This window comes from Puntigrus tetrazona, chromosome 1, assembly GCF_018831695.1.
Source record: "Puntigrus tetrazona isolate hp1 chromosome 1, ASM1883169v1, whole genome shotgun sequence".
In the NCBI taxonomy this organism is placed as follows: domain Eukaryota; kingdom Metazoa; phylum Chordata; class Actinopteri; order Cypriniformes; family Cyprinidae; genus Puntigrus; species Puntigrus tetrazona.
This window is the reverse complement of record NC_056699.1, coordinates 18,535,772-18,551,761: the sequence shown is the minus strand read 5'-3', so window position 1 is coordinate 18,551,761 and position 15,990 is coordinate 18,535,772. Positions and strand designations below refer to the sequence as shown.

At 37.3% G+C, this 15,990-nt stretch overlaps 1 protein-coding gene across 2 annotated transcripts in view; it reads right to left on the bottom strand.

Moving 5' to 3' along the window:
* The window catches only part of galntl6 (polypeptide N-acetylgalactosaminyltransferase like 6), a 146,450-nt gene that overhangs the window by 25,826 nt on the left and 104,634 nt on the right, over positions 1-15,990 (bottom strand). For both annotated transcript variants that reach the window (XM_043241787.1, XM_043241715.1), the window contains exon 6: positions 2,292-2,477. In XM_043241787.1, coding sequence (XP_043097722.1) covers positions 2,292-2,477 — 186 coding nt within the window. The remainder of the gene's footprint in view (positions 1-2,291; positions 2,478-15,990) is intronic.

Here is a 15,990-nt window from a genome sequence, read left to right as displayed (position 1 = left end):
TGAAGACAAAGGACACAAAGGAGAACGCAATTATGGGACTAAGACATTTCAGCTGCTGGATTTTTTTCTATAGAACACATAAGCCCTATTCAAAGAGAAGGTCAACTAAATTTGTATTTCTCAGACACAGTTTATGATTATGACTCATGCTTGTGCATTTTCACACAACCTTAGTTAAAAACTAAAAAGAAAATGATAAAATGCTTCTGATAAAATGCAATACTGTCTGGATAGGAATGTCACTGGTGGTTTATTTTGACTGAATAACTGTAACTGTAACTAAAGCTAAATTTCACGTTGTGCTGTCTGGTGCACCTTCATTACAACTTTCTAGATAACAGTTGGTGGCACAAGTGCTGTTGGCATGCCATCTGACATAAAACGTTAATTAAATTAATAAGGAGATCAGGGAAAACTGCCACTGCCAGAGTCAGCATCAGAAACGATTCTCATTTTAATCTGTTATGCTCAGTATTCGTTTTAAAATGTGCTCAACATTTATTTTACTGAAAGGCTTCATTTATTTGATCCAAAATAATATTTAGAATTATCATTACGATTTAAATGTACTGTTTCTTTATTATATGTTTTAAAATGTTAAACATTTAGTGGTGTTGCAAAGTGGTGTTTGCTGCTCAAGATACATTTCTTAATATTATTAATTAAAACACACACACACATTCAAGGAATACTTTATTTTAAGGATCAATTCTCACTATTAACAAGCTGGTTATTAGCATGCACATTACTAGCATATTATTATTTGTCCTTATAAAGCACATATTAAAGCGCTATTTTGCATGTCCATATTTGACCTAAACATAACAACTATCTTTCTATAAAAAACAGCAAATTAGTAGTGTAACGAACATTTTAGCCACTTAAAGGAACCCGTTTACTCATCCTCCAAACCATCCTCCTTTGAACACAAAGGAAGATATTTTGAAGAAAGTTGTAACCAGGCTATTTTTGACTTCCATAGCAGGAAAAAAATAATTTATTCATTTTTAAATATATATTCAATTTTAATTAGGGTGCATTCACACACTGTGTATATTAAAGCAATATTTTTTTCAAATTACATAAAATATTATAAAGCCCAAAGTCTTTTATTGATTACATCTCACAGAGTTTCATGGAAGTGTGAGTTTTCTGCCTTTTTTTAAACGCATTGTAACGTGACTTTTGTTATTGTCAGAATCAAGGATGATTTCACTGTACAGCTATGGGCAATGTAGTTTTTCTACCAGAAGTTCTTAAACTAATTTTATCTTTAATGCCAGTGAACTCACACAGCCACATATTATCGAGTAACACTCTCAGATCTCATGCAGACTCTTAGAGCGAGAGTTCATGAGAGTTATAAAAAATATTCCCAGTACCAAGCTACTGAATGCCATAATTGCTAGACAGTTCTTGATAAAACATAAAGTACCATTGGTGCTAGTGCAAAAGTTTGTTTCCTTTGGTCTTCCCCATTTTAAAGGCATGAAACATTGGCCAAAAATCATTTATACATAGCCTGGTTGCATCCTATATAACAAGCAATGGTCTGATGAGAAGACTGGAGAAGCCCAGTTCTTCACATTACAGATCAGAGCTCTGTTTCAAACAGCCTGCGACACAGTACCTGCCGAGCGCTTGTGCATCAGCTCCGCTCTAATCATACATGCCAGGCCGCATCCCAGCATGCCTCTCAAAGGCCATACACAGCTCACTATAACCAATTAGAACTCGCGTGCTGTGCCCATGTCTCTGGGACGACCGCCTGATGTTCGGCCCAGCAAAAAGAAAAAAAAAACCAGACAGATCAAGCCTACTAAGTAAAAACCAAACTTGCATCAGATCAATAAGCATCGATATGTGCAAAACATTTGCTGAAGTAGGCATTTTAAAACATCTTATAACAGGGTCATGCTCATCAAAAGCCGTCTGGATTTGCAATGCTCATGTGGCGCAGAGGGAAACGCTATAGATTCTATCCTCAATGAGTCTGAAAACAAGAAAGGTTTTTTTGAGTGATAAAACGAACAAGCCACAGACAAGAAACAAGGAGATGGAGGATTTTTTATTTTTTTTTAATCAACCGACTGCAGGGGGAAAGACTTTGGACGGGAAAAAGCAATTGAATTTTGAAATTGCTAGATTCAAAAGAGAAAGATAAGCACAAAGAACATTCTGTGGGATTTTCAATGGCTTGTGTTTTCTCACAGTGATAGGCATAAAAAAACCAGAGAAATCTGTGGCTACGTGCCGCCGCCAGGGTAGGCAGTTTTTTTATCTGGACTCACCGAGCAGGGGCGGCAGCCAGTTGATGTTGGCTTCACAGTGAGAATCCAGGAAAGTAAGGACTTCTCCTCTAGCCACCGACGCTCCCAGCAGACGCGTGCGGATCAGTCCCTCTCTCTTCTTGGTGCGCACGATACGGACCTTAGGAAATCTGGACATGTACTCCTCCAGATGTGCCTTCAGGTGCTCTGAAAAAGCATCAGAGAAAAAAAGACAGAAATTACTCGAAAGAAATCACTGGGGAAAAAGGGAAATGACATAAGTCTAGGTTTGTGTTCTGTTAAAGGAAAAAGGAGGGAAATTGATTGTGTGTTGCGGTGCAGTGGTGCGGTAATTTAATCTCGGAATTGTTTCTCCATTCTCGTGGCCCCATTCAAGGGCATTAATGTTTAACACCCCATAAGATTCCAGCGTTGTTAACACTTAAATGAATTGTTGAATGTCTTCGTTTCTAGAATATTAATCAGAACAAACAGACCCAATGTTAATTCGCTGGCTAAACTCGAATCAGTTGCAGTGGTGCTACTTTTCGGAAGTTTTTTGCACCAAAAATGAGCACGAGTGCTTGATTCAAACACTTTGCGCAATGCACATACAAAAACCTAGTTGATTGAATAAGTGATTGTTATACTGATAATCATAGGTGTGAATAATTCTAACTTTTTTTAGGTTAGTTTTTTTTAATCTTTTATATAAAAACCATAAATAATATTTAAGTTATTCTTCTGCTCCAGTCAGAAGCAGAGAGCTTCATTGCCTTGTTTCAGTCAACGCAATGAAAATGATTCATGTAGTCACACAAACGGATTAAGTACATTTCCATTTGACAACATTGCACGCAGTGATGACAAAATGCTCAAGAACTGCTGTATTAGCTCATTAAATTTATATATCGTTTATACACTGCTACAGTACATTTGGAAATCAGCTTTCACCGCAGTGTTTTTCAGCCAATATGAGCGTGCAAACATCTTTAATTATGTGAACATGAGGTAAACACAAGCGGAAAGCGAAACAGATGGAAAAAGTAGATTTACTCAGTGTTAGTCAGGGAGTGGGTAATGTATTTGACCCCTTTCAGTGACAGCACAAAGAAACAGCAAAGGCAGTCATTTCAAAAGAAAAAAAAAATGGAGGCAAGTCTTATCTTTCCACACATTACTGTTTGTTCATTTTCAGAAGCAGCAGGAGTTTGCTGCAGCTTGTCGACCGTTTGCATATTATTCAAATACAAAGCATTAATACCTACACAAACTCAATCACCGCTTCCCAGCTGCTGTGTCTGTGCATGAGTGTGTGTGTGTCCATGTGACTTTGTGTGATTAGATGCTTTGGAGGTACCAAATACATGGGTTTTGGATTACCACCAATAACATAAATCCATTAGGTACAGCAGCCATGTGTTGATGGAATGTTTGAACTGGAAGGACCGGTGAATTTCTTCATTACATATGAAAGCCGTGAAGCAGACATCATTAAAGTTACGCACATGAAAAGAGTCACGCTTTGACTGAAAGGTTTGTGCACTATGTTTGACTTCAAGAAGGAATCGTTCATACATTTAAAAACCTCTAAAGTTTTCACTTTAAAGATGCTATAATGGTTCTTCCTGCTTCATAAATCCTGAAAGAGATGTCTTCAAAAACGTTACATTTTTTTCAAGGCACACAATGTTTGACAGCTGATATACATCCTCAACAGCTGTGGTGTCCCTAATAGGGATGAGCGTGAGCACTTGAGAACTAGAGTACAGTAATGATCTGTACCTGCAAAAATTATTTTTTCTTTCAATTATATACAAACATTTCAAAAATAGTTTTCTGTTTAATAGTTTCAGGAACTCAAAATGCATGCAGAAATTTTAAACCAATGAGCATTCATTGTCATGGTCATGTCTGTCGTTTAATTTTTTCCCAAATTCTATATTTTTTTGCTAATTCATTTTTCTGGATAGCATTTTTTTCCATTTTTATTTTTCTAAACTACTTTTTAATACTTTTTAATACAAGAATGTCTAATTAATTAAAATCATGAAACATCAATTTTCACATCGATTTATTATGTTTAACAAAAATGATATGCTTAAGCGCCTATGAAATGTTTATGTTATGTTTTAATAAAAAACTATTTTTCAACATGTTGTTTTATTGTTACCAAATTCTGTGTTTTAATATGTCTGATTATTTGAATGCGTAAAACACGTTTGTTTCATATTAGTAGGCTAGTAGTAGTAGTACTGGACTGTGAACTGAAAAACAGTAGGCATAATGATTTAAAATTAAACCGGACTTTTATTATGACAGGCTGCCATGAATACCTTTACAGTTCTGTGTACGTGATATGACACTAGTTTTACTCAAATCAAACGATTAAATGCTCATGAAGCATTTAGAGAAGAGATGCAGCGACGTGAGTGGATTCTGTGATTCCGCCTGTGTTTTCTGCATCGCGGAAATCAAAGGGCCATTTTAGTGTCACTTTATCAGAAAGTGACAATTTTGTTCTTTATAACTTTTTGGATGAATACGGTGCTTTATTCGCAAATGTTTTATGTGATATTCTAGTTTTACGCATATGAATCTTTGGATGGAAGCTTAGCTAGTATCAGTTAAGTCTTTCTCTCTGTGTCTCTTTTTTTTAATTATGTGAATTTGAATGTAAGAAATGCATGACCTTTCATCATGAACAATTACGAACCACCTATAAATGATTGCATAAATCTTAATAGTAACAATTAAAACTGATGTGGCTTTTAACTGGTAAAACGAAAGATTAGAAAAAGATTGCCAAATAATTATGTAAATGATTGTAAGCTTAAAAACATGCAGAAACAAATGTATGTAAGCCATCGTTTTCCACTGAAACCTAACAGTGTGAGCACACCAAACAAGAAGCAAACATTTGTATTATGTTACTTATTCTTTTACATGCCATTTGCATGAATATAAACATAATAATGCCGTTCTCCATTTTCCGATATAACCATGTGTAAAACTGGACTTGTGTTGTCCTGTGTTGTCAAATCTGAAATTTCCATTTTTCACGATAAGTGAAGTCTAGAGGACATTCATTTGAGACATTCATGTCACCCAACGTGAATTTGCATCTATTGGTGTCTTTGAAATTCACTTTACAAAAAATCCACTCACATGATTAATTTGTTAATTTATGGCTCAACCAATTACGTGAGTCTTGGGAAGTTTTCAGGAAACCTGTACGACAACAATCATTATTTTTATTTTACTGAAAATACTAATCTATACATTTTGAAAATAAGTAGCACAACAATCTGCAGTTTTCTCCTTTGTTTTTAAAGGAGAGTTTATTTAGCAATAAACCCCTGTGACACAATATTTGCACATATGCTGTCTCCACACCTCCGGTAAACTCCAGAGAAGACCTATTGTGTCAGAAATGCAGCACTGACATATTTATTTTTAATATGGCACTGAAAAGATTGGCAACTTAATGATAGTAGCATTTCAGGTCCTCAGAGAGTTTCTGGTTTGTGTTCAGAGAGCTCACTGCAGGCCCCCAATGCAATTATAAACAACCCAAACAGAGCAGGACATCTGTGATGAAAAATAAAAGAGTATATTAGCCGATGGGGAGGCAGTATGTGGAGCGTTCATCTGGTGGACGACAGCAATGTGTGCGTGTGTTTGTGTGCGCTTGTTTCTCTTGTTCAGTTCTTCCAGGCCAGAGGCCAAACTCACTTCAGGGAACCTCCAGCTGCATCTTCACTGTCTACTAAACTCCGACAAAGTCACCTGCCAACGCAAAAGTTGCATTCAACCCTTTCTTTTTGTTGCTTTCCCTCTCGCTCTCTCTGTTCTTCTCAACTCCCAGGGTGTCTGGCCTTCAAACAAATGGCCCCAATAAAAGTGACAGCCTCAATATGAGTTGCCACTGCACTCTGATCCCACTGAGCTGAGGTGGGGAGGAGACTCGCGAAACTTTTGCAGCCTGCCGTTGTTAGTGGAAGTGGCTCACAGCAGCGAAAGTGTCGGGTGGGTTTTCTCTCTCTCTCTTTTTCCATGTCCTACGAGCGCTTGATTAAACGAGGTCATAAATCATTGGTGCTGATGCGTGGCAGGCCGAGCGGCGGGGAAGGAAGTGACAAATAAACAGTTATGAGGAAAAGGCAAAGTTTCGTATCCCGCTGGCATATGGCTGACAAGCCATGATGAAGGGCAGGCGCATTCTCTGCTTTGATGGTTTGCAGACGGACCTCTCTGGGCCACTACCTTCCCAACCTGGGTGGAAAATTTCATTTTTCTCTTTCCCTGGTGGTCTGTCATTAAGACAGATGGTCGAGAACCACTTGCCCCGCTCAAGGTTCTGATAGTTTTTGAGACAGAAGCACGTCTTTCCGAACTGTACCCTTCAAATCGCATTCAAATCAACACTGGTGAGATGTGAGACTCTCTGAACAGTGCTTCATTAGAGCTTGTTTCTTTGATACGAGAGCTACGGAGGGGCTAAAATTACCACTGTCTCTGCAATTCAAACTTAACGAGCCAGAGATTCACACCAATGAGTCACTTGCATTAATTGTTACTGCATTACAGCATGAACTCGCTTAGAACCACATTGTTTTCCTGGTGCGGTTGGTAATAGGCAGACAAAAGAATATCTCCTATTATTCGCTGAGGGGCATAAAAGATAATAATTGCAGCTCTGACCATATGGTGCCCTTTGGTATGCTTTTTTTGCAAACTATCAAAGGACACTTATCTTTAAAGTGACTTTTAAGGTTATTTGTGGGTGAGGGGGGTGGCATATAAAAAAAAGAAAAAATTGTTGTACACACAGAATATCTAATAGGGTCAGGACACAAATAAATACACACAAAGAACAATGTGGAAATGTAGCTTTTTTTTCAAAGACCTTGCAAGAGTTCAAATTCGGAAGTTAATTAGGAACATAAATACGTAAATATGTACAACAAAAACAGCTGGATGCAAAAAGACATTTTGTGTGTCTGTGGATGTTTGTGTGTTATGTGCAATTATAGACACTGTAGAAATGCTGCTAAAAAACTAATATAAGATTTATTGGAATTAATCACACATTTATTGTACAGTGAAGCAAGTTTCTTTTTCTTCAAATGTTTAAAAATAAAAAAGACACTTATAAAAAACATGAAAAAATGTTTCAACCCTGTATACGTTTAAAAACGTATGATCAAAGGCGATAAAATGTTTGGTTACCCACACTCTTCAAAGAATCTTCTATGAGAATAAGGTTTAGAATAAATTTATGGTGAGTAAAGTATTTTACAATGACACAGTTTTTTTTCAAATTTTTATGGCCCTTTAATAAAATGTTAGTATATGTAATTTCCTTCACTTGAGATTTAATTAATTTACATTGTACTTAACCAAGGCCTGCAAATCAATCAGCTACTCTAAGATAAACAAGTGCCCTATTTCCGACATGATACATCACTAGGTTATCTATCTTGGCATGTTACATCACTCACCAAGTATTTCTTCTGCACAAGATTTAGCTAGTGCAAGCTTGCTGTAATGGACTCATTAAAGTGAATAAATTAGCTGTTTTGTCTCGGCACGTGTGTCGTTGGGCTCCAATAATGCTGCTGACGTTGTAGCCAGGATTCGCCAGTGGCCCCCAGAGAACAGGCGCAGAGAATAAAACATCCGCTAAGCACAGGCACCTTGAGCACTGTTGCCACTGCCTTTATTTATAATATACTGTGTGTTTTTGAAGCCTGCCGTTGGCCAGTGTGTGAATAAAAGAAAGGCACCCGCCCCCCTTATTGCCCTGCTTGTTGGCTCCAATTTACTCAACCGCCGTTTTCCTCAGGGGGGAGATATGCACTCCCTTGAACCGTTCATAAATCCGTCTCTGCAGCGAGATCAATGTTCAGACTCAATCCCAATTTATTACATTGCCGCTGTAAAGAGGAGCAGAAAATGAGGCCTGCGCAGGAAACCCAAAGGGATCCTGAACGCAGAACAAGGGAAATGTCTAACAATGCTTGACAATGTGGCAAATGATTTTGCTGAAGCAATAAGCATGTCTCAAATGTTGGGAGACGCATGTTTCGTTCAGAGTGTGGTCATCAAAGCACAAAAAACAAACAAACTGAAGCTTTCATAATTCAACAAGCTAACAGACAAACGGCAACAAAAAAAGTACTTCAAGACAACTTTCCTCTCTGCAGCCCTTGGCATAAACCTCTTTAGATTGCCTTTAAGATGCTGCTAGCTAATTAAAATGTGACTATAACCTCAGTTAAAATCAAAATTGCTGTTGAATACAAAGTAAACAAAATTCACAACGTAATTCGTTCCAGGCCATCAAACATACATTTTGTACATCAAACATAACATTTAAGAAAAATGTCAGAATGATTGTGTCCCATTCAGAGCAATTCCTGACTTCTTCAAATAACATTGTTAGTGTGCGATTAATATCTTTTAGTCTAAGTTTTCTTGTCATTGTTTCATCAGCATTATGTTTTAATGAAACGGTTTAATTACCATCATGATGTGCATTTTTGTCTCGTCTTCATTATCGCAGAAAAAAATCTAAAGACTTCATTAACAAGCACTTTTGTCAGTAATTTCATTGATAAGACTAAAGCGATAGTTCACCCACAAATGAAAAATCACAGTCCTGGTAATCCAAACCTTTCTTTCTGCAGCGCAAAACAACGGGAGTCATTTTGAATGATGAGGAATGTAATTTTTCGGTTGTGCTGGTAACATTACCAAATAATACAATACACATTCGCCAACAATGAACATACATTTTCAATTTTCTATTGAACTTTCAATGCAATCAATTCTAGGTCGAGGTTTTTGAGGGTATAATTACAAGCAAACCTCTACTCGGTAGCAAGAATATTATCAGTCGCTAAAGGTCTTTCATGCAACATTAAACATCTCAAACGGAGGAGGAGGGAAATAAAAAGAAGTTTTATTATTTTTCTGTATTCCTCTGCCTGCTGAACACGAGTCAGAGACCCCGGGAAACAGAAGACCTCTGAGGTGAAGGGCTTATGTCAGGTTTTAAGGTTAAAGAGAGACATTCACAACAGTCTGCTGTCTAGAGGATTCAACACAAGATTACAGGACTCTGGCTTGAGTAGGCGGCATATTCTGCTTAGGTGCATGCCTACTGTTTCAGAATAGGCTGTTTTCTTCTCCTTTCATTTTCGATGAATTTCAAAGTCAAACACTTCTCAAACTTTAACGCTGAGATATATTAACCTATTCAAAGGTCAGAGGACTAAAACTACAAGTGAACTGACCACAAATTCTCAGCGGAAGCGGAAGAATTGTGTGGGCGATCGGAGTTCAAGACGAGGTACTGTTGTGCGAAGACAGCAATTGATATTCCTCTGACAAAGTTTGCTGCGTAGGGTATATGGTAATTCTTTCGGCTTGTGTTTCCGACAACAGTTGCTATAGCCTTAGAACAAAGACCAGGCCTGGATCCTATTGATCTGCCAACTTTGTTTGCCTAGCAGGAATAACTGTCAAGGCAAAGAGAGGTGTGACTTCTCCATTGTGATGACCAGCACCCTCTCTGCTGCAGCCGTCCAATCAAAGGCCAGGTGGATAATTGGCCAGGCTATTGTTGGTGAGACTAGACAGCGGAGGCGAGCCGAGAGGTGAAGCCCCTCCATTAGCCTCCCTCCAGTCCTCTCATAGAGCCCACATCACAGCGCCCGTTTGTTGATCGCTGAGGGGGAAATACGGCCTCGCTCTGGACGCGGCAGGAAAGAGCGAGCCTGCAACGGTCCCTCATTAATGGAGAGGCCGCCTCCACACGAGGCAGGTTTTGTTTGAAAGATTCAACGGTTGCTCAATGCGGCTCTATTAAAAGAGACAAGGTCATTCATCTCAGCGTGGAGCGGAAAGCACGTCAAGCAACAATGAAGCACTACACACACTGATTACTAGCCAAACAACCCGCTCCCCATTCTCTGAGGTGGATACACGGAGAGCGAGACACAGGTAAACCAGAATTAATGTCACTCTGCCTATTAGTACTGTGCATGTTTGAAAGAAAAACAGACAATGACATTAATTTTTCAGGTTTTTTTTGTAACATCAAGGACAGGCAGTAGCTTTTCTACAAAATATTTTTGTGACGATGTTGTTTGTAACAATAAAGTTTGTACTGAACTTTTTCTAAAGACTAGCTGAAAACATATTTGAAAATGTCTTTAAGTTTTGAAAATCTTTTTAAGATAAGAAAAGGTCTAAGAAGTTCTCGCACAAATAAAAAAAAGCTCTTTTATTTATTTAACCATTAATTATTCAGAAATACAAAGTTCCAGACCACATGGCAAGTCACGACTTAAATTAACCTTAAATTAATCCTATGATAGACATTTTAACACATGAGGGTCCTCTCTATGATACTATTTGCAGGAAAGCACCCTCCTGCATGTTTGTGCAAGTTTTGTTTTGTTTTTTTCACCATAATACTTTGCAACTAACATTCACATGGCATTAATAAGGAAAAAAAGAGAGATAGTTTAACCTGAAATGGACTCAAACCTAATACAACATTGCATGTACTGCCAAGTATCCAAGTGCTGGCACTCGAATGAAGCAGAACAGGTTTGGGCCTGGCCTGTTCTTGGATGGGAGACCCCCTGCATGCTGATGGAAATGGTGTTAGTGGGGCCAGCAGGGGGCATTCACTCATTTAATGCTCTGAGTTCAGAATTTTTCAAAGCTGTGAAAAGCTGTGGCCCTTACGATGTAAACAGAATGTAGTTCTGAACTCTCTTGATAAGAAGAGTTTATATGTATGGTTGCACTTATTTCTATAGTCCCCTACACATTCTACTAACAGTAATTTTGCAACTCCATGTCAACTTATTCTACTAAACCTACCTATTTTGGCCAAGCAACAACGACAACAAAAAAAAGTATTTCCTCCATCTAACAGACGATGCAATTTAACCATATACTATTTGATTAAATATTGGGAATACATGTTAAATGTTTAGCAAATTTTTTTGACAGTCGGAATGACAGTCTTGCATTATTAATAAAATACGTTTGAATTAAGAATGCATTGCAATGCATTGCAATTGTATTGCAATTCTCACAAACAGATATTCAATAAATTATGCCCTTTTATGTTTAACAGAAAAAAGTCAAAAGGGTTTGGAATGACATCAGTTTAATAAATAATGAGAGTATTTTCATTCTTTGGATGAACTGTTCCTTTAAAATTGTATGAATGTTATTGCATTAGATAACAAAATATCAAACAAAGTGGCATTTCTTCTGAACAGAACACAAGCTCCATCAAAGTGTTCAACAGAAGTTTTATTTATAAGAAAACAGCTATTATTTTAATGACATTTTTAAGTTTGACTTAAGTGCTGAAATATTTTTGAGGTCCAGTGTTTGTAAAGCCTTGTGCCTGCCGATAAAAGTGTGAAGCAAAGATAATTTATTCATATCCTCAAAAAAGATTTTCTCCCCTTTTGTTAACTGCCACAAAAGCAATTAATCGCTCCAGATATAACAGACTAACCTGAACATTCTTCACCTCTGAACAGACTTTTAAACATGGACCATCTGTGGCATACATAAATGTGAGACAAAAAAAAAAAAAAAAAAATTGATTTGCTGAAAAAAAAAAACAAATTCAGGTTCATCTTCAATGTTAGAGCCTTTTTTTATTTTTGACATATTAATACGTCAACTATCTATCTATCTATCTATCTATATATATATATATATATATATATATATACATATATATATATATATAGAGAGAGAGAGAGAGAGAGAGAGAGAGAGAGAGTACAATAGATTGGTTTGAAAGCAGAGAAGAACAGCTGCCACTAGAATATATATGACGAAAGTGCATCTCACTAGCAATCGGAGGACATGTTTAAAAACCTATATGATCGTCTAGAGTATAATGACCTTGTGAATCTTACCCTTTACTAGTCTTTTGATTTGCACATCATGTTACAACATTGGATTTCTTTAGCCATATAAAGGCCTCTTAATGTCAGCAGAGCTCTATAATGGCATTTGTTAGATGGCAGTGTGTGCTGTTTGATGAACACTTATAAATACATGGGTAGTTATTAAACACAGAGAAACATTCAATCAATGAAAAGCCTATACTGTACACGTGATCAGTGACAGATTAATTTACTGTAAAAATTTCAGGATGAATAAAATTCTGAAGAATTTGATTGGACACACAATATCCAACCTCAAGCACAGCAGATGTCAGAAGCATTTATTGCTTTCTTTGAAAAAAAAGTTTTCCTTGCAATCTGAGGATCTATGTTTGTATCTCAACCTACCAACTGAGAACCACTAAATCAGAGAAACTTACGCTCATTTTCTTTTATCTGCCAATCTGGTACCATGTTAAAAAAAACACCCCGAAACCCTCATTTAAAAGAAAGAAGAAAAACGTTACACTTACGCCCCTAATGGCAGCTTTCAGGCACTTACACACTCCAGGTACCCTCCACTGCACTTTAGTGTACCACATTGTGTTGGATGAATACTTCTGTGCTAAATTCAATATTGAAAGCTTTTACTTCCATTATAATTATAAGACAGCCAAAACTGAACACTAGCGATGTCAAAGATGAGGAAGGTACAATGGAAACAGACACATAAACAAGCCATGGTATTTTAATGATAATTCATTTGAAATTATAAGTCATTTCATGTATTTGAAGCCTCAAAGCATCAAGCAGACAGCTTGAGTGGAACCCCATTATCTGTCCATTAAAAACAATCTGCTTTAGAATCAATTTTTCATTTGGTGAGATTCTGTTTGTTTGAAAAGGTGATGTCTCAGGCAAACAGCAATTTGCACAGTTTAGGCATTGTTGTGGCGGTGAGACACAGTAATGTGCACTGACAGGGCAATAAAACCGAATTACATGCCTTGTAGTGCAAATCACAGATTAGCTCAACACCATTTTACAAGGACAGTCACTTGATGGGATATTTTTTTTAGGTTATTCAGAGCAGAGGCTCTCAAATGATTTCGCTTTTAAAAACCCACAACCAAAGGCTTCTCAATACAGATTCAAAATTGTTTTTATAAGTAAACATGTCCTTAAAATCTATTGTTATATGTACATTATTATTATAATATTTGGTCTCTAAATGTCTTTTGAATTTGGAATGTTATGAGCCAATAATTCACTGCACAAATCACATTGTGATTGGCATAAACCATGTTCTTCTTGCAAATAAACCCATATTTAAGCTTTCATCTATTCTGGTTCATATTTTACTGATTATATTGTTGTGCATTACTCATACTGATTATGTTTTCAAATTTGAAACCCGACACTGAAATCTGACACTTTTCAAGTTTCACTGATACGCAACTTGGTGCCATATATGAGTTTGCATAGTCTTAATTGTTTAGAAAAGGTTGGTCTTGTCTATTTGTTTTGGAATCTGCTAGTTCCCTGACCACTAATAACTTGGAATGCTGAAAAAGAGAGTCATTTTTGGTGAGCGCCATCCATCTCAAAACAACTTCAAACTTCAGTAGAACTATTGATCTACGTTTGTCAGCTCAGCACTACTGATTCACTCCACCAGCAGAGGCTGAAGGCAGCGGCTCAAACTCCAGACCTGGCACGCTTCACAGCAGAAGTTAATGTTCCTTCACAACATGTTACTACAACAGCCTGCACAAAAACGTCCTCTGTGAACTCTCAGCGGAGAAATCCAGTGTACAGTGAACGAGAGCAGCTCCACTCCACGAGACAATAACCAGCACTGGATGCAGCATTGCACATCCAATAAAGTCCCTTGTCTTCAAGACAGACGCAAAACAAACAGAAAATAAAGCAGCAATAAGAATTCCACTGACAGAGCACCTTGAAATCCTATTGTTCCGCTCTGCTGATAAACAAGCGCGGGATGAGCGCAAACATTAATTTTGGGCTTTCGAGTCCTGGAGACTGAGGATTACATAAAAGACTCAAATAGACCCTGAGAACAACACTGTTGATATAAAAAACAACAACAATGGAAAACAAGACATAAAGTCCAAATTCTGAGCAACAGGCCTTACTTATCTACAACCGAACAGGTTATATTTTAAAAAAGGCTATTAAAAAGAAGTCCAATAACGGACTGTCTCTCTAAATAATGACTTAATTAGCAAGTTGCTCTACAGCCAAGCCAACAGATGGAGCTGAAACAGGACAAATAGAAGTCATCTGGAAAGCAGAATATAGAAGGCTACAATCAGCACCTCCAAGAAAGCAGAACAAACCTTTGTTCTTCAGGCGAGAAGAACATTCAGAGCACGAGGCACTAAGCGGAAAGTCAAGTGATTTGGAGGAGGAGGCCGGGTCAGCAGAGAGTTGCCACGGCTGGGGTTAGTGCCAGAGTGCCTGACCTTTTAAAACTAGCCAAATATTCCCATAGAGAGGGATGCTGTGTTCCAGCGGCCGACCGCTTCCCCTTCCCTGAACACAGAGAGGATCAAGGGGGTGTGATGGACGTGCGAGAGAGGATCAGTCTATTTGTGAAAAACTTCCACAAGCTATCGTCATCGCTCTGATGAGGGGTTGGAAGCCTGAACGTTTGTTAAATCATTAACAGCTGCATTCATCTTTCACTAATTACAGCATTATCATAAATGTATAAATGGTGCCTGGGTGACTATGCATAATGCAACAAAATGGAGACGGCAACAATAGACCTGAGAAAACATAACTAACTCCAATTTATGCTTCAAAGCAAGACCTCCCTTTTAAACAAACAACCCAAAATGAAAACAAAACACATCATTAAAATAGTAAATGAATGTACTGTGCTAATGATAGCGTAGTCGATGACAGCTGAAGCAGGTACATTCATTCACATCACATTAGAGCATAATATGATAAAAGCATTGAAACAGTCATTATATCGACTATTTGAGGGTTTCATATTCTGAAAAACCATAATGCTATTCAATCAGCGACATTAGCATTTACGTTGACTGTTGAAAGCATGGCATGGTTTAGCAATGATGATACGTAATATGAAAACCTTTGTGCTTTATTTTCAGTACAAATTTAATACATTTAAATCAAAGCAATTTAAGGTACCTAAACATTAAACCTATATATAACAGCAACTCTAAAATGTACCATAGCAACACATTTGGCAGGGAAACATTTATGATTTTAATCTCACAGCATGCAGCATGTCAAACAAAATGATCGCTGACACAACCACCAACTTGAGTTCAAAGTAAGTATACAACCTATATTTTTATTACACACACACACACACACACACACACACACACACACACACACACACACACACACACACACATATATATATATATATATATATATATATATATATATATATATATAAGCATTTCCTTTTATATATATCTTTAGAGGAGAATTTAAAAAAGGGTCATAAAAAGTTTTAAAAGTCATAAAAAGGCTATTTCTGCTGTAGTGAAATTTTAGAGTGTCAGAGGGTTGCTCTGAGACAAAGTTTTGGTCTTCTAGCTTTCTGAAGACTTTTTTTAAAGGTCAAAGCAACTGAACCTATAAATATTCATATTAAGGTACTTTATAGGCAGGTCAACCAGGTCAATAAGGTGTAGAAATATTCCAGGATCATGAAAGTTTAGAGCATGTTATTTAGAGCTCCTTTAAGACAAGCGCATTCAAATACTTTTAAAATACTT